Source organism: Emys orbicularis, chromosome 10 (genome assembly GCF_028017835.1).
Source record: "Emys orbicularis isolate rEmyOrb1 chromosome 10, rEmyOrb1.hap1, whole genome shotgun sequence".
NCBI lineage: Eukaryota > Metazoa > Chordata > Testudines > Emydidae > Emys > Emys orbicularis.
Genome location: NC_088692.1, coordinates 49,685,347 through 49,707,123, shown reverse-complemented (window position 1 = coordinate 49,707,123; position 21,777 = coordinate 49,685,347). Strand labels below are relative to the sequence as shown.

Below are 21,777 nucleotides of genomic sequence, written 5' to 3'. Positions count from 1 at the left end.
GCAGGGTCCTGGCAAATCACGTTTAGGCCCTGAGTTGCCCTCTTTTCGATTGAACGCACCTTTAGCTCTGTCCCTCTCCGAATTCCCTCCTTCACTCCAGCCCACAGGGCGCAGCTGCTGCCATCCCTGGGGCCCAGGGGAAGGCTGGGAGCGTCAAGGAGGGGCTGGGAGAACACGGGCTGGCAGGGCCCTTAGTGGAGCCACAGAGAGCCTGGGGAGGGGACAGTCCTACCAGGAAAGGAGCGATGAGCAGCGACCAGCCCACAGAGCCCCTCCATACACAGACTGCAGCAGCCCCCACCCATGTTGCCCCATCACCCGGGGGAGCAGAGATGGAACAGTTCCCATTTCACACCTGGGGAAGCCCTGGCTCAGAGAGGTCACAGGCCAGGGCTTTGAGGGGGCTCTGGGTTTGGGTGCCCTGTCAACACGCTTTCAGCCGCTGGCTCCAGCTGCCACAGGGCATTCTCTGCAGCTCTGCAAGTCAGGCCCCAGGGGTCTGGAGTTGGGGACCATAGAGGAGAGACTCTTTCTGAAAGCCTGAGGCCAAGGCCCTCAAGCCAGTGGCTGGCAGAGACAGGAACAGAGGCCAGATCTCCCGGGTTCCCACCTCCAGGTGCCAACGCAGGCTGCCACTCCAGTACATCCTAGTGTGCTTGGTCGATGCAATGCTATGGGGGAGAGACTACTAGGGAAAGGCCCTGCCTGCCACCATGCCTGGCAGGATGGCAGGGGGTGGCTGGAGTCCTTGGCTGAAGGAGATTTTCCCATCTCCTTTTTCCAGCAGCCACCACTCCCTGGCTCTCTCTCAGGGGCGGGGCTTCCCGGACACAGTGCTGGGTGGTGTGTCGTAGGAGGCACCACTGCCCTGGGCCCTGTGGCGCTGGGCCAGAGGAACCAGGGACTCCTCCCTCGCCGGGGACTAGACAGCCACCTCGGTCCGTACCTTCCATGTCGGTCACAAGGATGTTTCCATTTGTCCACTGGTAGAGCCAGTGCTGGAAGGTGCAGCACTTCTGTGCGATCTCTGAGCTGCTCTGCACAGCCAGGCTGCCATCCCGCTCCTTCACGCAGTACCGCTCAAAGGGCCCTGCCAGGTCCTCCTCGATGGTGGCGTACGGGACAGTGTTGGCAGGTCGGTAAATGAGATACAGAGGGATGATCCTGGACAACGGTAAACGGCCCAGGTCAGCATAGGCCAAGCCAGAACGTAGGCCGACGGGCTGGCTCTGCGACTAGCATGCAGAGCGCATGGCGGACCCCAACCCAGAGCCCACCATCCCGAGCACCGTCCCTTGGCTGCTCCCTGGGCTGGGCAACAGCCTGTCTGCAAGCTGCCCCCACCTCAGCCATGCTAGCGACTGAACCTGCTCACGTTAGCCCAGGCCCCAGACCCTTCCCACACAATGCTCCCAATTTGGCTTCTGAGTGCACCTGTTAATGAAAACGGGCCACTGGATCCCTGGAGCGATGGGGCGGAGGAGGCCATGCTGGTGCCGCCCACCCCGGATCCTTCCTCCCCCGGCCCAGTGATGCTCGGGGTGGGAGGAGGCCATGCCGCCCTGTGGCCCCTGCATGCTCAGGATGGAGGGCAGAGGCCCAACTTACTCGGGCACTGCCCCGAAGTCTGGGATGGCCCGTGCTTCAGCAGCAAAGATCTTGCAGTACTCCCGGCTCGAGTTCTGGATTTTGCACTCCTGGGGATTCAAGCAGAGTCATTATCCCTTGCCCTGCCCCGGGCCAGCAAGCCAGGTTCAGACAGCATCCTGCTCCTCCCGGAGAGCTCACAGACGGGCACTGGGACGCATCCTCACTGGCAATCACAGGACAAAGGGCGGCTCAAACCACCAGAGCCTCCCCACCACGCAGTGTGGGGGACAGCAGGCATGATGGGTGAGAGTACTGGACAGCCATGGAGCAGGCTACGGGTGCTGGCCCCTGCCCCTCAGGGCTTGTGTGACAGCAGCTAGCCCAGGAGCAGAGGAGCAGGCAGGACACAGTCTGGGGCTGGGCAGGCAGCACAAGGGACAGCTCAGGAGAAGCAGGCAGTGGCAGGAGAGCAGAAGTCAGGGGGCAACTGGCCAGAGGGGCCAGCAGGCCAGGAGCCGGTGCCCAGGCTGGGGGAGGCTGTTCCAGGCACTGGAGTGTGCATGAGGAAAGGCAGGAGAGGGAAAGCGGGAGGACAGAAGAGGAGTGGGGCCAGGGTTGGACAGGCTGGCGGGTGCAGGGGGGCGCTGAGGAGTGGCAGTGAGCTGGGTAGTGAGTGGGGAGCAGGCCAGGTGGGCAGGGGTGGGGGGAGCATGCTGGGCAGGAGCAGTGTGCCAGGTGGGAGAGGGACATACAGGGCAGGGTGTGTTCAATGCAGGCAACAACAATCAATGCACTGAGCCAAGTCAGGGTTTTCAGGCTGTCCCCATCCTGCAGGAACAAGGGGGCGTGGCCTGGGCGCACCTGCTGGGGAGTGTGAGGGGAGGGGCCGTGACTGGGGCCCACCTGCTGGGGAGTGCGGGGGGAGGGGGGCTTGACCGGGGCCCACCTGCCGGGGAGCGCGGGGGGAGGGGGCGTGGCCTGGGCATGCCTGCCAGGAGGCCTGGGCCCACCTGGATGGTGATGTCGTAGTTCTTCTCGATGAGCGTGTTCTCGTTCTTGGTCCCGAAGACGATGAGGTTGTGCACTTTGATGATGCAGGTCCGGCCGGACTCGAAGACGGGCTCTAGGCCGTAGATTATCCTGGCGCGCCAGGCTTTGCGCAGGAAGCCGGCGCCCACCTCCACGTCCTCGCTCACAACGCGCCCAAAGAACTTGTCCCCCCAGTAGCCTGAGTCGGCCAGGCCCTTGGCAAACACCATGGGCGTCATTTCGATCTCCTCGCCGACTGGCAAAAGGAAAGCAGTGAGTTAGTGGTGGCGGGCACTGCTGGGAACGGGGCAGCTGAGCAGTCACTAGGCTCATCCTGCCGGGGTGTGCAGCAGGGGCAGCAGGTTGGGCCCCTAGTGCATAGAGAGATAGTGAGGGCAGCACACTCAGGCCCAGGAGGAGGAGGGTGGGGAACAGCTCCTGCTGCATGCTAGCGCCCTCTCTGGCTGACTGGCGGCATGGTGCTGGAGGAGCCCCTCGCTGCAGGGCCTTGGGAAGAAGCTCCAGGTCCGCGATCAGTGAGCTTGACCTCTGGCTGGCATTAGCCAGCTGCCTGGCGCAAGGCCTTGCACATAGACACTGTCTCGTTAGGGAGGAATGGCAGGATCCGGCTATGCCACGCTTTGTGGTCACCCCTCCCACCGGGCATCCTGCCCCACCCCGGGTGCAGCATCAATACGTGCCGTGAGGGGGCACTGGGTTTACTCTGAGCCCAGCGGTCATGGCCTGGCCAGCACTCACTGCTCCTCTGGCTGCTCCCACTTTACCTTCAATTTCTTCTCTGGAGACAAATCCCGACAGCACTAGAGGAGAAACAGAGCCCTGGCTGTTAGTGCCCTGAGGTGGCTGGGCCTAACTATCAGCTGTTCATCCCAGCCCCCTCCCTGCCCCCCCAGGGACACCCAGACCTGAAAGTGCCCTGGCAGTGCCTGCACACGCCTGCACCGGTGTGACACAGTACACCAAACGCTGGGCCCTGCTGCGCCCTTGCTCTCGGGGCCCTGTTTGCAGTCGGGCCAGACACCGGAGGGACGAGCGGTGGGATAGGGCCCCTAGGCCCAGGACCGCCTTGTCAGAGAAACCAGCAGACAGGCCAGCTTCTACCCTTCAGGAGAACAGGCCAAGGCCCAGCCATTGGAGGGACTCTCGGCACAGGGCCGGATTCATTCCCTGCCCCAGGTTCAGATCACTGGGTGATGGAGCATGGAAAAGGCTCTTTACCGCAGGCCAAGAGTTGCTCACATTCCCCTCAGGAGGAGCTTGGAATCGTAACCTCTCGGCTCCCACAGCTAGAGAGCTGCTCCCAGCCTGCGCAGCCGGGTACCCCCGGTGCCTCCAGCCCCCCATACCCCATCTGCCCCCATTTCCCCATCACCCAATACCCAACTCGTCCCCTGCACCTCTGGTCCCCCGGTACCCACCCCCTGCGCCCCTGTCCCCCGTCACCCAGTACCCAACCCACCCCCTGCATCCCTGGCCTCCCATCACCCAACTCGCACCCAGCGCCCCTGGTCCCCACATCACCCAGTACCCAACCTGCCCCCTACTCCTCTGGCCCCCCGGTTACCGGTTACCCAACCCGCCTCCCCACCACTGTCACCCAGTACCCCGCCCAGTCCCGCTCTCCTGTCCCCCACCTGATTGACCAGTATGCAACTCACCCCCTCACTCCCCTGCCCCCCATCACCTGGTACCCAGCCCACCCCCCTCTCCCACCTCCTGTCCACCCTATCACACAATACACAATGGCCACTGCCCACTCCTGATCTCTCTGCCCCCCCAATTGCCTGATATCCAACCTGCCCCCCCCCCCGCCCCCATCACCCAGTATCCAACTCATTCCTCTGCCCCCCCCCCGATATCCAGTAACCAACCTCCCCCCCCCACGCCCCATACCCAACCCACCTCACCTTCTGCACTGAGCAGGAAGTCGGTGGAGTCGGTGCCATACTCATTCTCGATGGTGCACTGGTACACGCCACAGTCCTTCCGGGATGCCTGCACAATGGCCAGGGCTGCCTGCCCCTCATCACCTGAGCTGAAAGACAATGGAGTCAGCCTGGAGATTAGTGCTGGGCAGCCCTGTAGTACCTGTATTGTGGTAGGGCCTATGAGCCCCAGCTGCGGACCACAGCCCTACTGTGTGAGGAGCTGTACATACGCACCCATCCAATGAAAGGACAGGCCCTGCCCCACAGAGCTTTCAGTCTGACTTCAGCCCTGCAGTGGGTGCATGTGAACTGAAAGCCAGGCGAATGCTACCAGGAGTGAAGTATGCAGCACGTTGGGAAAGGGATCATCCCATGTGATCCAGCGAGACACAACTCAGGGGGTCTCAGGAAGCCACCTCACTGCTTCCCGACACTCAGGAGCTATGGGATGATTACGGTTTCCTGTAGATTGTACTTGGGGAGAATGAAAAGGAAAAGAGACACCACCCGCTTCCCCCAACAGTCCCCTTGACCTCCAGCAGGCTGGCAGGAGGACAGTTTCTTAGATTTGAATCCTTGTTTTTAGGGGACAAAGGTGGGAATCTTCCTCACATTCTCTGCAGTGAAGACGGATGCAAAGAATTCATTTAGGTTCTCTGCAATGGCCGTGTCTTCCTTGAGTGCTTCTTTAGCATCTCAATCGTCCAGTGGCCCCACTGATTGTTTGGCAGGCTTCCTGCTTCTGATGTCCTTAAAAATTGTTTTGCTGTTAGTTTTTAAGTCTTTTGCTAGTTGCTTCTCAGATTCTTTTTTTGGCCTGCCTAATTATAGTTTTACACTTGACTTGCCAGAATTTATGTTCCTCTCTATTTTCCTCAGTAGGACTTAACTTCCACTTTTTAAAGGATGCCTTTTTGCCTCTCACTGCTTCTTTTAATTTGTTGTTTAGCCGCAGTGGCAGTTTTTTTGGTTCTCTTACTATGTTTTTTAATCTGGGATATACATTTAATTTGAGCCTTTGTTATGATGTCTTGAAAAAGTTTCCATGCAGCTTGCAGGCATTTCACTTTTGTGCAGGAAGGGTGTAACCAACAACAGGGGCCACAGCTCCTTACTGAGAAGCATCTGGTCTGGTGGGGCACCAAGCCCGGCCCTCTCAGTGAAGCCAGAACATCACTTGTACTCCTCATGGCGACCATGTGCTGTGGCTGAACCCAGAGTCCAATTGCCTGGGGGGCAGACTGCTTTCCCCTGCCCTTATTAGTGTTTCCCAACTCTCCCTGCGTCTCCATTATAGGATGTTGGGAATGTGGGTTCTGGAGACAGTGCAGGCCCTGCTTCTGTTTGACTTAGTCCCTTCCATGCACGGTGCAGAAGGACATACCATTGTTACAGGCTGGGCAGATGTTCCCTCAGTGAGGTGCATGGTCTTCTTGCTCGCTCTCTGCCCTAGGAGCTGGGCTCTGAGCATTAGCGTCTGCTGTGGTTAACAATGACCAGATTCTCTAGTTCCTTCTGTCCCACCTTGGTTTCTCTCTCTCTCTCCAGAGCCAGGGGGCCTCTGTGCTAATGGCCGGGTGTACTTCACTGATACCCAGGGATCCATATTTGGACTTGTTAGCAGGGGGCACCTTCACTCCAAAATAACCACGGTGGGTCTACGGTGTAGGCGAGAGGTGTGACTGCTACACATATAGACAGACCCAAACTAGCTTAAATCTGTCTAGATCAAAGCCAGCTTGAATAACAACAGCAGTGAAGCACAGGCAGTGGCTGATCAAGTATACACCCAGAGTCCTGGGCGGGGTTGTACTCCAGATGCTAGCCTGCACCACTTGCACTACACGCTATTGCTCCTGGAGCTGGCTTTGCTGTTGCTAAATCAAAGCTAGTTTGGGTATGTCTACATAGGCTGCAGTCACACCTCCCGGTTGCAGTGTGGATACACCCTCAGAGCTGATAAAAGCAAGGGGCAAGGCTAGATTTAACACATTGGCCACAGGATATGCACGAGTAAAATACAGCAAAACTGGCAGATTACCTCCGTCTGGCTTCTGCTACAGGGAACTCGTCCTTGTACCACGTCAGCTTCGAGTCACTCAAAATATTGAAGAACTGGCACCAAAGTTTCAGGTTTCCTGATGCATCAGAAAATTGTTCTGCTCTGATCTTACGAATCAGCTGGGGGGCTAAGGACAAAGGTGCAGAGAAGGGAGTGGTGTGAGACCAACAACATACATATCAGTTCCACTCCACAGACTAGCCCTTGGTCATTCAGTCTTGTTACCAATCCCTGGGATTACCATACGCCCATAGCACAGCTTTCACCAGGCAGGCTCTCAAAGTGCTACACAAACTGAGATGCACGCTATATAAAAGGAGGAATGCAGCACAGCAGCTGTTCACAGCAATGGGAAATGAAGAAAAATGCCAGATCCAACCTGAAGTGCCGAGGGAACTCAGGGAGGCAGAAGGCATTCACCAGAGTGGGAATTTGTGCTGGACACACCTGCTTTTGCCCTTGGATATCAAGTGGCCCCAAGGAGACATCTTCAGTTTTACAGCTCATCTGAAGGCTAGTCTCTTCCACCCCACAGTGCCCCCAGAGACCCCAACAGCACTGACCGCGAAGGTGGAGCGCCACCTACGAGTCTACACCACCACTTCCTGCACCACCAGCGTAGTGAGTATCTCCCATCCTCCTCCGAGCCACCCTGACCTGGCTTAGCTTGTCAGGTGGCAGATCTCGGCACTGGGTGGCCAATGGCACCAAACGGCTTGTTTTGGTGGCCTTAACAGAAATTTGAAATCAACACTTTAAAATATGTAAAATGGACTGTTCAATGCTCGCCAAACTTTACCTACTGCATAATCAGGTTTGTATCTTTAATGTGGGGGGGGGGGGGGGGGAGGTCAGGCAGCCTAAACCAGGCTTCCTCTGTGTGTGCAGCACAGCAGAGACCAGGACAAGCTTTCAGATAACTTGGCCTTCACTGATGTAAGCAGAGTCTGGATGAGCTCTCCCCTGACATCTAGTGGTGAGCAGTGGAAAAAGACTTCAGAAGCTGATCTTGTTTGCATGGACACACCCACCCTGCCTAGATGCTCAGCATGATGGGATTGCTTGTCCAAATGATCAGTTGTGGCTGGTATTGGATCCCCAGTCTCCTTGTTATTGGGGCAGGAGTAATAAAGGGTTGTTATCCTTGTGTGTAAACCGAGGGCAGCAGAACTGTACCTAACATTTCCCAATGGAGGGACTCACCCTCAACTGAACAACACTCGCTAGGCAGGGGACATGGGTTCCACAGCCTAATGAATTGAGAGAAGGTGGGGGCAGATATTGGTACTGGGTCTTGTTTAAGGATTGTAGACACCATTTGCTCTTGCCTCTCTCCATGATATAATAAAAGTGCTAATTTAGATTTAATTGAGAGTCTTGTTACATACTGCAGAGCTGAAATCACTGATACCTAGGTCTAAAAATTAGATTTACTTTGGGATGATGTCTCTCTTGCAAGAGGCTGCCCAGTGTGCACCAGCAGTGAGATTTCCCCCACTAACAGCTGAAATCACTAAGAGCTGTAATAAGGGAGGGGGGGCTGAAGACATCTTAGTGATTGGCCAGCTGGGTGGCTGGCGGAGAGGCATAGTAAGAGGCCAGCAGGCTGACTGGTGGAGAGGCATGGTGAGTGGCCAGCAGAGAAGCTGGTGGAGATGGCCAGAGCAGAGCCCTGCAGAGGCGTGGCAATTGGCTGTTGGGGCAACGAGCGAGTGCCTGAGCAGTGCAGCGTGTAAGGTGCCTCCTTACCCCCTCCCCGCCCCGCCTTCCACACAGGGTGGGAGGTGAACTCTGCAGATGAACCTCTGAACTCTGGGGCTCTGGTCAAGGACAGCAACTGTGAGTGGGGTACAGAGAAGGGATGGGCATGTTAAAGGGACTTTTGGGTTGCTGGACTTAAGACCCTCAGGGGGAAAAGGACACTGCCCAACTTACTTGCGGGTGGGTCTTTTTGCTCATGGTTTGTGTTTATGAACCCTAGTTGCGGTGCTTTCCCAAATTAATGCTGAGTTACTTCCCTCCTTTTATTAAAAGTTTTTGCTACAGTCAGACTCTGTGCTTGCGAGAGGGGAAGTATTGCCTCTTAGAGGTGCCCAGGGGGTGGTGTGTAATTGCCCCAGGTCACTGGGTGGGGGCTTGAGACGGTTTTGTGTTGTATTGTTGAAAAGGAACCCCTAGATGCTGAACCTGACCCTTGTTGTTGCTGGCTCCACCTGGCAGAAGGGTTACACTTAGATCCCTCATGACACAGAGATTGGGCAAGTCTCATCTCTGGTAACTCAAGTGACCACAGCATCGTCACTCTAACTCCAGGAGCCTCACAATGAGCTACAATGTGATTTACAGTGGATTCTCCTTCGGGGGTTCTGCAAATCCTTGGGTCCCAGCCCTTACCCTAATCCTGGCTCTGCTCCTCCTAACCCTAGAAAGCCTCAGCAAAGCCTGTCTCTCTAGTGTTGCTGGCTGTGGGTGTCTCCTGCTCTCGGTGCTGTCTGTGTTCCGGATGCATACTCTAAACAGGGGGCCCCGGGTAATTACTTAGTAACTGTACAGGCTTTGGGGATGTGAACTGCTCAGGATTCTGCTCTGCTTTCCAAACTCCACAGAAAAGGAGGTGGATCCTTCCCCACCCGGGCTGAGAGAAGGGGACACCAGTATCTGTAATGGCACGGTTCTTTACCCTGGTGTGACTTCTCCATTCACCTGCCTTCAACGGGAGCAGGAGATGCCCCTTCGGACTGGCCTGTACCCATGTCAAAGGAAGGACAGCCATGGGTAGGTCTGGAAACCTGCGGAGATTTCACATTCTGCATGTTACCCATTCCCAGATGTCCTGCTGGTTCCCTGCTACTGCAAGGACTTATCACTGCTTCGTGCTGCTGTCCTACGTACTCCCACAGCAACCCCCCCAGGCTCTCAAACTCTGGGGGTTAGTGTGTGCTATATGCGGGGGGGAGAGAGTGTCTGCGTCTCTCCTACCTGGGGGTATCCCATGCTGCCCTCGCCTCTCAGGCTTTTCGTACCTTTAAATGGGTTGTTTGTTTTCCTTGACTCCCCTGCCTGTCCTTCCTGCTTGGTGCCTTCAGGGCCTTCCGGGGTCCTACTGCTTTCCTCTGAGGGCTCCTCGTACGCCTTGGGAACTTCAAGTGTCGCCATCTTTCTGGGGAGGGTTGGGGAGTGTCGGTCCATAGGAGGAGACAGAGTTGGGACAGGGGCTTGTAACAGAGCTGGGTTCTTCCTGGACTGTCGGGGAGACACAGTGGGGCTGTCCCTCTTCAGATGCACTTGGCTCTCCGAGGCTGCAGCCTCTGCCTCCTCCACCTGCTTGCTTTTGGCCAAGTATATCTTGCGTCGAGCCCCGGAGGCAAGCTCCTCTGGTGTGGCACAAGGTAATGCTGCAACCAGGTCGCTGGAGTTCTCCTTCGTGCTGCTTTCGAGATGCACATCAGAAAGCCCATCGTCTGTCTGGCCTGTTCCCTCCAGGGGCATGTTACCCACCACGATAGAAGGGACAGAGAGCAGGGCAGACCCTTCTGGTTCAGATGCCTCCCTGGCTGGCAGTGTCCTACATGCTAAAGGACTGATACCCAGAGCCTCTTTGCTGGAAACTAACTCTTGGTTAATCATTCCCGTGAGCCTTCTAGACGTTCTGGGGCTTAAATGCAAGCTCTCTGCACTTTGGAAGAGTTGGTTATTTTGCACCCTTTCTAAGATTTTCCTTGATGTGCTGGGGCTTAGCCCTGCAATGCCCACTTCCAGCAGTGCTTTCTCCTCCCCAGCAGGCTGGCTCCCCTCCTCTTCAGTCTCAGTGTCCTTCTTTATGGGGGCCTTACTTTTATCTGGCTCCGATGAGGACATTTTTAAAAGCAGAAGTAAATAATTCTTCAAGGAGGACACTAGGTTTCTGTGCTGTACTTTGTGCTCCAGGGATACCTCCCCATCCGGAGTTCTCTCTTCAGCCCGCGGAGCGAGTGGCGCCTCAGTTTTCAGTTCAGATGTACCTGTAGAGGTTATGCTGCTTCTCTCAGCTGCAGCCGCTGGCTCTTTGCCTGGAGTCACAGCTCTCTGCTCACTTTCCTCCCCACTCTCCGGAGTCAGTGACACGGGTGCCAGCTTGGCACTGCGCTCCATGGCGGTGCTGACTGGAAACCGCTCGCGGTGAGGCGTGGCAGCCAGCATTGGTGCAGATTCATTTGTTTTCCTAGTCTCCATTTCTCTTTTCATGTCACCTGACGGCTGGGCTGCCGATTGTTTCCCATCAGCAGGGGCTTCTTTGACTGGAGAAGGGGAAGCTGAGCCTGGTGCTTCCAGAGATTCGGAGATCTCTGCAATGGCAACGGGACACAGCTCTTCCTTACTCACTTGGGTGGAGACCGGAGCTGCCTGTTTAGGCACCCAGGACATCTCACCCACCACTCCGGCTGCTTGCTGTGAGGTCTCATGGGAGGGCTCCACAGGGCTCTCCTCTACCTCTGTGCAGGACAAGCTGTCCCCTAACCAGCTTCCAGCTGGCTCTGTTTCTGCAGTTAATGGCTGAGCAATCTTCTCACCCTCCCCCATTCCAGTCCAGCAGGCAGGTGGTTTAAGCGGGGCTTTGCCTCCAGGCATAGGACTTGCTTTCTTCAATGCTGACCCAGCTGTAGCTAGCTCCTCATTCTCCTCACTTGGAGTTGGTCTTTGCTGGGTCTCTTTGCCTGGGAAATTCAGGGAATGCCCTGCTCCCTCCTCTTTCCAAGGTGGATGTTCCACCCAGCTGGGCTGTGTGAGGCCAGGAGAACCAGCAGGAGGCCTCTGTGAACTCTCTTGGCTTATTTTCAGCATCCCTGTTCCTCGCGACCTGGGGCTGGCTGGCTGTTCAGACTGCTCTGTCTCTCTCTCCATGCAGATGGGCTTCCCTCTTGTGAGCTCCTTTAATTGGCTGGCTTGAGGATTAGTGTCCTCCGTTGGCTCCAACGCTGAATGTTTCAGGTTGCTGGTGGAGGACAACACCTGCTTCACTGCCTCCCGAGCCTAGGAACAAAAGGGAAACCATGATTATGTTATTGCCTGGATCCACTTGGCATTAACTTAGCACCTTGGGCCCCATCTACACTAGACTGCACAGGGTCTGGATACCATACTGAATCATGGTCTGGTCTTGCCTCTGTGGATAGGACCAAACAGGTAGGGCCTGATTATGAGAAGGGTTGAGGGACACTAGATGGGGAGGCCCTGAGTTACTACAGAGAATTCTTTCCCAGGTGTCTGGCTGGTGGCTCTTGCCCACATGCTCAGGGTCTAACTGATCGCCATATTTGGGGTCGGGAAGGTATTTTCTCCTGGGTCAGATTGGCAGAGACCCTGGGGTCACTTGCAGGTTTCAACTAGTGTAAATGGTGGATTCTCCGTAACTTCAAGTCTTTAAACCATGATTTGAGGACGTCATTAACTCAGCCAGAGGTTGGGGGTCTATTACAGGAGTGGGTGGGTGAGGTTCTGTAGCCTGCAATATGCAGGAGGTTGGACTAGATGATCACGATGGTCCCTTCTGACCTTAAAGTCTATGAGTGCCCCATGCTCCCACTGATTGCAGTTGGACCTGTGGGGGTTCAACACCTCTGAAACATCAGGCCCTCACTTGTAACTATGCTCCGGCCATGCAAAGACCATGGCTGCAACACAGCTCCATCACATTCAATTCTCTTCTCTACATGTTCTCATACAGCACTCAACACCATAGCATTGGAGCACCTTTCAGCAGTGCATTAATCAACGTGACTAGCTTCTGTCATGTGGTGTTTGTTCTCCCAGCATCTCCTCAGGATGAGACATCCGTGCAGTTAAGAGTATTGTTGGATTTTTTAATGTTATTGTTTTAAATGCCCATGCTCCTTTGTGCTTATGTTAGTGAAGGCAAGATCAAAGAAACGTGCCTGGCACTTGGAGCCGAAGATGGGGAGGTTTCTGATGGGGAGTTCACGCCACAATCTCAGACTAGCCACTGAGGAAGTTGTGTTTCCCACACCGATGAGCTTTACTCTTATTGCAGAGTGCTCCGTGGGCTGGAGGAGCGGAGTTGCTAACCGGAGTCTTCGTGCCAGAACTTTCCCTTCATGTTACGCAATTGTAACACGTCAAGAAATGGCATGCACAAAGCACATAAGCCTGGGGAAGCCCATTTCCCAGTAAAAGTGATATGTTATTGCTGACTGCAAACCCCAAAACGTAGATGTCATGATGAAACAATGGGAGAATCACTCTCTCCCATCTCTCCCTTAGCAATTCGTAACATTCATGTGAAAAGGGCATGGGGATGCCAGAGCAGAGCAGAGCAGAGGTTCTTCTACCCCAGCGTCGCTCTCCAACAATGATCAGTACCGGAAGCTGCAAGACACCCCTCAACTGGCAAATATGGGATAATCTGCCCCCTGTGAAGGTCTCATCCTAAACCCTAATAGTGAGAGATCAGTTTAAAGACTGAAGCAGGAGGTTTTATTTCCTTCCCAAAACTTTTTTAAACATCAACTATTATAACTAGATATTCCTGATATCCACATAAACATCCAGTCTCCCTCTGAATCTTGCTGAATTCTTGACCACTCTGACGTCCTGTGGCAATGAGTTACACAGTCTAATTACATGTTGTGTGAACAAGTATTTCGTTTTATCAATATTGACTTTGCCATCTTCCAATCTCTTGTGTCTTATTCTTGTGTTATGAGACAGGGGGAAATGAAGAGGTTTCCGATCTACCTTCCCTAGGCCAGTCATTTTATATACTTTTATCATGTCCACTCTTATCTATCTCCTCACCAAGGTAACAATCCCAATCTTTTATCTTTCTTTGTATGAGAATTTTTCTAGCCACTAATCATTCTTGTCACCCTTCTCTGAACCCCTCTAGTTCCGCAATATCTTTCTAGAGATGGGGTGGCTAGTGCTGCCCATGGTATCCAGATGAAGCTACTCCATTGATTCACATAAAGGCATTAGTATATTCTTCGTATCATTCACCATCACATTCTTTATGCAGCCTAACATTCGGTTTGCTTTTCTGACCTCAGCTGCATATGGAGCAGAGGTTTCACTGAGCTGCCTGCAACGATGCCCAGAGATTTTTCCTGAATTGCCAATTTGTTCAGAACTCTGTAAGGTGTATGAGTCGTTCAAATCATTCCCTCCAATGTACATCACCTGGCATCCTCCCCTCTTCCCTGTGGGGCATTTGCCATCCCCGGTCCTTCCATTTGGGCAAGATGTTCGGGGTCACAGCAGCATCACTGCCGATGTGCCATGTGGCCATGCGATCCTCAGCGATTACCCCTCCCTCTCAGTGCCGCATTAGCAGTGGGGTTTGGCATCCACAGCCATGTATTCTTGATGGAAGAAGGTCACAGCTCAGAGTACAAGTTCCCCCTCCCACACGCAAAGCAAGACTCTCACTTGTGCCGGAGCCCACGCACTGCTCCATATCACCTAATATAGTCAAGTGACAAGCAGCCTCCACTTCAGCCTTGGTGATGCAGAGACCATGTGCTTCTGAGTGCTGAAACCTCTTGAAAAACCTGATAAACCACTTATGTGGCATCCGACTACGGGGCAGAGAGGAGGCCCTAATACTCTCCATTAGCTGAACAGAAGTGCAAAAAGCAGTTTCCCTGAGTCTCCACTGGCAAATCATCTGCCCTGCAGGGCACTCAGAACAGTCTCCAATAACCTCCAATACACTCATTCCTGAGCTTCCCCCAAGAGAGGAGGAGCTGAAATCAGGAGATCCCTAGGAAGCTGTTAATAAAGCATTTCCCGCAGAAAGGATTAGAGAGAACTGGCCTCTCCAGCAGTCATAATAACCCACAAACCCTTTGTTACCATGGAAGGCCGGTTGCAGGCACTCACCCTGCACCGTGTCCTCCAGCTCTCCCGGAATAGGAGAGTTGAGTTTCGAAGGTTAGAACCCCAGCGAATGCAGAGCTAAAGGTCCCTCACACCCTCACTTTACAAGAGCGTTAGCTAACACCAGCAAGCAAAACACAAACGTTGGAGAACCAGGAAACAAAGAGCTAAGGTAACATTTCCCACACAACCTCAACTCTGCCCCTACATCCATGTCCAATGGAATGGTACAGCAGGACTCTGATTCACACAGTTCAATGGGCAATCACTGTAGCCAGTTCACCTACACTGGCCATGGGGTACTTGCTACTGTTTCACAGGCATCACCAGAGACACCTCCCCTCTTCCCTGTGGGGCATTTGCCATCCCCGGTCCTTCCATTTGGGCAAGAAGTCAGAACCTGCCTCAAAAGAGGCTCACAATACAGAACAGGATTTCCCAATACTGTCTTTTCTGGAATTGCCACAGGAGTGTTCTCAAATTCCAAAGGGGAGAAGCAGCAGGAGAGGTGACAGCATATGGCAGCGAACTTTGTAACAGCATGACCTGTGTGGTATGGGAGAGAATGAGGGATGGACAGCCTATAATCACTCCTCCACCTGTGCATCCACATAGGGAAGAGCAGGTCTCAGTGTCACAGGTATGCTGGCAATCAAGAAGAGTGATGGGTGTGCGGTTGTGGTTAGCCAAAGCAGTTCTCGCTGCCAGGGTCCGGGCCATACCACATCTCCAACTGCTTTGAAAGTCTCGTCAGCTGGGCTGTGACGGGCACGCACTCAGGGCGAGCCGCTTCCACTGCTTATGCTGCTGCAGCTGCATGCTATTTTTATTGTGCCAGCCCAACGAGAGCTACTGCCGGTATGTTTCCTCCAGCTGGGACTCACACCCCCAGCTTCATGTGCAGCCATGGCCATAAACAGTCCAAAAAGAGGAACAAGGAAACTAGAAGAGAAGAAATGTTACAACAAGAATGGCAGACAGGTACCCGCATCGCAAAGTGAGGGAGAGCGTTCAGATTCCAAAGAGCAAACACCTGGCAATGTGACCAGGTAACATCTACACCATCTCCGTCGCAACAACCCTTGAGGGGCTGCCCTGCAGGCACAACACAACACTGCTAAGCAAAACCCAGGAGGACAGCGGCTCTGTTTCTTGATATGACTGACAGTGCTGGTGTGCTGAAAGAAGTAGCATGCTTCACTGACAGTGAAGAACTTAAGAAACAGCAAATATGGGATTCAGGTGGTGAATTCACCTAAGCAGCCCCCTGCAGAAGGAAGCCCTGGAGGCTCGGATGCAGTCACTAGCATTAGCCCGTAGCTAGTTGTTAGTCTGTGGTTATTTTTAGCTCGTGGTTTTATTCTCCTTTGAACGAAAGAAAAATGGGGTGGGGTGGAGAGATGTAACGGTGACCCCTGGAGACAATGGATACCGACCCTGTCATGGGACGGAATACTAACCTTATCATCCCAACCCCATCATGTGACTGGACTAGGCAATAAAGTACAGTCTCTTTCCAGCTCCTCTCTGTCAGACTCTTATTACAGTGCATACAATCTTTGAGGTGAAAGAGATGGCCACGGCTTAGTTGGACTACTGGAGATGGGGCTGGAGAGGAATGAGTCAGTCATGGCAGTGTAACAGAGGAAGAACTGGCAGGCTTGGCAAAGCCATGGATGAGGGAGGAGACAACTCACGTGACCCCAAAGTGAGAGCCGGGGGATCCAGAAGATGGTGGAGTTACAGAGTGATGGAGAGAAGGGGTGGGTTTGGATGAGTGAAGAGGAGCTCAGTTTAACGTGCTGGCAGCAGACACCCCGGAGGAGAGATCCCTGAGGCAGGCAGACATGCAGGACAGCAAAGACAGGGCCAGTCAAGGTGTAGCAGTAGATGTAATCCATGAGAGAGGAGGAGATCATCTCATGGGTTGGTCTAGAGGGAGAAGAGCTGGCAAACCTCACAGAAAAGAGCTGCCTTGGATGAGCTTCAATGTACACCGTCCTCCCAGAGCTTGTTCATTTCACCACAGCATGACAATGTCAAGTCAAGGCCTTGTACTGTGGACACCTTATTAGACCCACACTGTGAGGTCAGGTGATGGAGCACAAACTCCATTTAACGTCAGCTGATTAGAAAACTGAAGGTTGTCAAAGGATTTTGTAAAGATGCTCCACAGCAAATATAATTAATGTCTGATATCTGTCCTGTAGCAAGAGCACTTCCTATTTTACGGCATTTACACCATGGGCAGAATGAAGAAGTAGTTCATTCAAAACCAACTTCTCTGATCTTTGGGTCAGAAGTGGATCAGGCTTTGCCTCCAGTTTTCCCACTACAGCCAAGCTCTGCTCAGAGGGAATCTATTTGAGATGGTGCCGATGTCAGTGCTGGAGCCCGGAAAACACCGACACTAAGACCCTGTCCAGACCAAGGGAAAGATTTTTTTTTTGTTTTAAAACTCATGACAGTCAATTAACACATTCTAACCACCACCTAGTACCCAGTGTAGATGAGTTTAAGACCTTTAGAAATGCCTTCACTAGGCATAGCTCCAATAGCGTTAACTATGACCAGCTAACGTTCCAGACACGACTGTCTTTGTCTACACTAGGTGTGAGACGGCATTTATCCACTTGTTCGTTAGGGAGCATGTTTTCTAAGAGGATGAGTTTTCCAGTGTAGACAAAGCCCTAAGGATGGCAGGACATGACTGTTGCCAGAAACCCTCCTGCTCGGGAGCAAGCAGCACAAAGCCAAGTGGCAGGTGGCGAAGCTCAAAAGCAGTGTTCCTGTGGATTTTTGTGGCACGGCAGGGATTAATGCAGCAGCTTGATAGTAAGAGAAGTGATATGGCCAATGGAAGCTGCGCAGTCAGCTTAAAGAAGGGTACAGGGGACTGTACTGGGATAACTGCAGATGACTCCAGGATACAGAACCTCAATTCTCCTTCGAGTGCTTGTTCATGACAAATTCCAATCAGGTGTGTGCGTGCGCGGGTGCACGGCAGCCAGAAGATTTTCCCCCTAGCAGTATCCGTCGGGTCGGTCCAGGTGCCCCCTGGAGTGGCATCATCACGGCACTCAATATAGGGCCCTACCGACCCGCCATCCCCTCAGTTCCTTCTTACCGCCAGTGACGGTTAGCTGGAACTTCCCCTTGCTCTTGTCGTGACAAGCGCATTTGGCAGTCTGTATATAGTTTTCATTAGTTCCGTAGTTAGTGTTAAGTAGTTAGTAGGTACTTTATTTAGTTCATAAGTTTCCTTTGGAGGGGCTTCCCCTCAAGCACTATCCCGGTGCTAGGGCATGCTGCAGACTCCTGGCTTCAAAGCCTGTGAGGTCTGCGGCAAGTGTATGCCCAGAAGTGAAGTGTTCGGGGAAGAGCCATCAAAAGGATCGCTGTAGGATCTGCAGGGGTTTTCGCCCCAGGACACTGAAAGATAGAGATCAGCGCCTGCAGCGCCTCCTAATGGAAGCGGCACTCCAGCTCCAATGCGACTTCGGCACCGAGTACCTCCTCCTCGGTACGCAGTGCCCTGGCACCGTCGGCACGGGGATCGGTGCCAAGTAAAGACAAGGACTCTCGGCACCAGGGCTGTCCCTAGCTATTCTGGGGCCCTACATAGCCCCTCCCCGGGAGGTGTGTGTGTGTGGGGCCCCAGGCCTCTTCGGGGGCGGGGGGGCGGGCGAGGAGCGGGCCCCAGGCTTCCGCAGGGGAGGAGCGGGCCCCAGGCCCGCTTTGGGGAGGGAGATAGCTCAGTGGTTTGAGCATTGGTCCACTAAACGCAGGGTTGTGAGTTCAATCCTTGAGGGGGCCATTTAGGGAACTGGGATAAAAATCTGTCTGGGGATTGGTCCTCCTGAGGTCCCTTCCAACCCTGATATATTCTAGGATTCTAGGATTCTCTGCAGGAGGGAGCGGGGGGGCTGGCCCCAGGCCTCCATGGGGTGGGGGGCGAGAAGCGGGCCCCAGCCTCCATGGGGGGAGCAGGCCCCAACCTCCGCGGAGGGGTAGGGCTGGCTTGGGGGGCAGGGGGGAACCACCCCCCAGCACTCACCAGTGGCGTGGCTGGGGTTAGGTCCCTGCACTCCGTGCAGCCCCGGCCCTGCTGCAGAGCTCAGGGGAGTGGAGTGGGGTGGGGCTGGGCAGAGGCGGGAAGAGGCAGGGCTGGGGCACGGAAGGGGCAGGGCGGGGGTGGAGCAGGAGCAGGGGCCCTGGGGAAGAGCCAGAGCAGGGGCTGGAGCAGCACGCAGCTGCGCAGGGCACCAGGAAATTTGGTGCCCCAAATTTCCTGGTGCTCTACGCAACTGCGTACTTTGCATATGGGTAAGGACGGCCCTGCTCGGCACTATCATGGCTCCACTCGCAGCTCACATGCTGCAGGCAGGCACCGGTCTCAAGCGCCGGTGCCACAGAAGAAGAGGAGGCCAGAGAGGGGCCTTCCCCGCCCCCCGAGCTAGACCCAAGAAGCCGGCCATTGTGAGACCCGAGTCGGGCCACACTACTTCGGCCTCACTGCCACAGACGGTCGCGTCGACTCCTGTCCTCGTGGAAGGGCGGTCGAGTCCGGACCCTTCTTGCTCGATGAGGCCGAGCCGACAACTACACCTCCCGTCGACCCCAGAGGCGTTTGAGGCAGCACGGGACCTACTCCAGCTCATGGCACCATTCTCCCCACCAAGACGGGAGAGGTCATCAGCACCAGTCGCTCCCCCGGCACCATCGAGGGGAAAGCCCGCAATGATGGCCTGGTGGTCTCCATCCCCTGCACACCACTCCCCGGCACCAGAACAGGGTCAGCAGCCTCATCGGTCCCTGAGCCCTCGGCGCGAACCCCCTGTGCCTCGAAGTACCGCTCCTCCATGGTCCTCTTTTTCAGAGACCTCGGAGTTGGACTCCTATCAATCTCGTAGGAGCAGAAGTAGATGGTCCAGGTCATCACGAGACCGGCACCCTTACCCGGCACAATGGCCCGCACAGTGGCAGCCCCTGGTACCATGGCCCTTTTGGACTCCCTGGGCCTTTCATAAAGGCCAAGGGCGGAGCCAAGGGTCGCATTCCAGGGTGGTGGCGGTGGCCTCGGCCACTTTTGTACCGCCTCCGGCACCGTCGGCGTCGGCAGGATTGGGGGTAGCTCCATTGTTCCCTGATGCCACCATCCCAACCCCTATGGAACTAGCGTCGTCTACGCCAGCCCCAGCAGTTTCAGCGGTGACAACCTCAGCACCAACAGCCTCGGCACCATCGTTTCCGGCTTCAACAACTTCAGCACCGGCAGCCTCGGCACCGATGTATACACCTCCGGCATTGAGGGCCACAGCACTGTTCGCATTGGCTCCAGACCAGGATCCCCCAGCACTGCAGGACCCCTTGGGTGCGGAGAGAAGAGAGCAGCCACTCCTTGCGGGTGTCTCTTCCTCTTCCCCTCCCTCTCCAGATGAAGCGCTGGCGGACACTTTGGTAGCCCCGGCCCTGGAGGACTACAGGGTCCTAGAGCAATTGCTGAGGAGTGTTGCCCAGGGCCTGGGCTTTCAGGCAGAGGAGGTAGTGGAGGACGCAGATCCAATGGTGGATATCCTCGCCCCCTTCAGACCTGCTCGTATTGCTCTACCCCTGGTAAAGACCATTGCCAACACTACCAAAACCATGTGGCAGACCCCGTCTTTGTTGCCTCCTATGGCTAAGCGCAATATTTTGTGCCATCCAGGAGCTACGAGCACTTGTTTACCCATCCTCCACCAGATTCCTTGGTCGTGGATGCTGCTAACCAACATGAGTGCCAGGGCTACCAAGGCTCCTCCCCAAAGAATCAGGAGGCGAAATGACTCAACCTTTTTGGGAGAAAGGTCTGCTCCACTGGCGGCTTGCAGTTCTGCATTTCTAATCAGCAGGCCATTGTCAGCAGGTATTGCTACAATACATGCGGGGCAATGGCAAAGTTCACAGAGCTGCTGCTGCAGGACTCCCATGCCAAATTCTCGGCCCTGGTGGAGGAAGGCAAGCTCATTTTCTGAGCTTCATTGCAGGCTGCTCTGGATGGTGCGATGCGGCCACTCGGGTAATGTCTACCGGGATTGCCATGAGAAGGGGCTCCTGGCTCCAAGTACCAGGTCTGCCAAACGAGGTCCAGCAGACCATTCAGGATCTCCCCTTTGAGGGTGTGACTCTATTTTCCGAAAAGACGGATAAAAGACTACATAGCCTAAAAGACTAAAGAGCCACCCTCAAATGGCTGGGCCTCCATACCCCCGCCACGCAGCAGAGGCATTTTAGGCCGCAACCTCCTCCGTGGTTCTATCAACCGCAGAACTGGCAGGACGGCTCACGGAGGAGAAACAGGAGCGGCAGGAAGAAGCTGCACCTGTCCTTAGGCCAGGGCTCTGGCCCGTCCAAACCTTCATCTGGCCAGAAGCAGGCCTTTTGAAGGTGTGAACGAGGACGGCACACCAGCACTTGGACTGGATCCAACCTGCCTTACCTTCTCGTCCTGACTATCCCCTTTCTACCCTGTGTGGGTCCGTATCACATCGGACCGCTGGGTGCTCCGCATGATAGAGAGGGGATACTCCCTCCAATTCTCTGCCCTCCCGCCCTTCCACCCCCCCCCCCTTCTCCATCCCTCTTCAGGGACCCTTCTCACAAGCAAATCCTCATACAGGAGGTGCACTCACTCCTATCGCTAGGGGCAGTGGAAGAGGTTCCTCTGGAGCAGAAGGGCAATGGTTTCTATTCCCGGTATTTCCTGATACTGAAAGCCAAAGGCAGGTTCAGACCCATCCTAGATCTGTGGGAGCCCAACAAGTTCATGAGGAAACTGAAGTTCCACATGGTCTCTTTGGCTTCCATCATCCCTTCCTTGGATCCAGGGGACTGGTATACTGCCCTCTACTTGAAGGACACGTACTTTCATATAGCAATTACACTATCCCACAGAAGGTACCTCAGGTTTGTGATGAGCAACAAACACCACCAGTTCACAGTCCTCCCATTCGGCCTGTCAGCGGTGCCCTGTATGTTTACCAAGTGCATGGCAGTCGTGGCCGCATTCCTACGCAGACACCAGGCACAGGTGTTCCCGTACCTCGACGACTGGCTGCTCCAGGGCTGCTCCAGGGCTCAAGCGGAGGCACAAGTAGAGTTCATAAGAACGACATTCGACGAACTGGGCCTTATCCTGAACGTGGGGAAATCGACTCGGTCCCCTGTTCAGCGGATAGAGTTCATAGGGGTGGTGCTGGACTTGACACAGGCCAGGGCACATCTCCCGGAAGCGAG

General features: G+C 54.8%; 1 protein-coding gene across 1 annotated transcript in view; it reads right to left on the bottom strand.

Annotated features, from left to right (window-relative positions):
• The window catches only part of ALPK3 (alpha kinase 3), an 87,426-nt gene that overhangs the window by 1,491 nt on the left and 64,158 nt on the right, over positions 1-21,777 (bottom strand). Inside the window, exons 6-12 of the mRNA XM_065412588.1 lie at positions 9,654-11,640; positions 6,610-6,757; positions 4,548-4,675; positions 3,405-3,440; positions 2,601-2,875; positions 1,609-1,697; positions 947-1,164 (exon numbers count right to left, since the gene is read on the bottom strand). Coding sequence (XP_065268660.1) covers positions 947-1,164; positions 1,609-1,697; positions 2,601-2,875; positions 3,405-3,440; positions 4,548-4,675; positions 6,610-6,757; positions 9,654-11,640 — 2,881 coding nt within the window. The remainder of the gene's footprint in view (positions 1-946; positions 1,165-1,608; positions 1,698-2,600; positions 2,876-3,404; positions 3,441-4,547; positions 4,676-6,609; positions 6,758-9,653; positions 11,641-21,777) is intronic.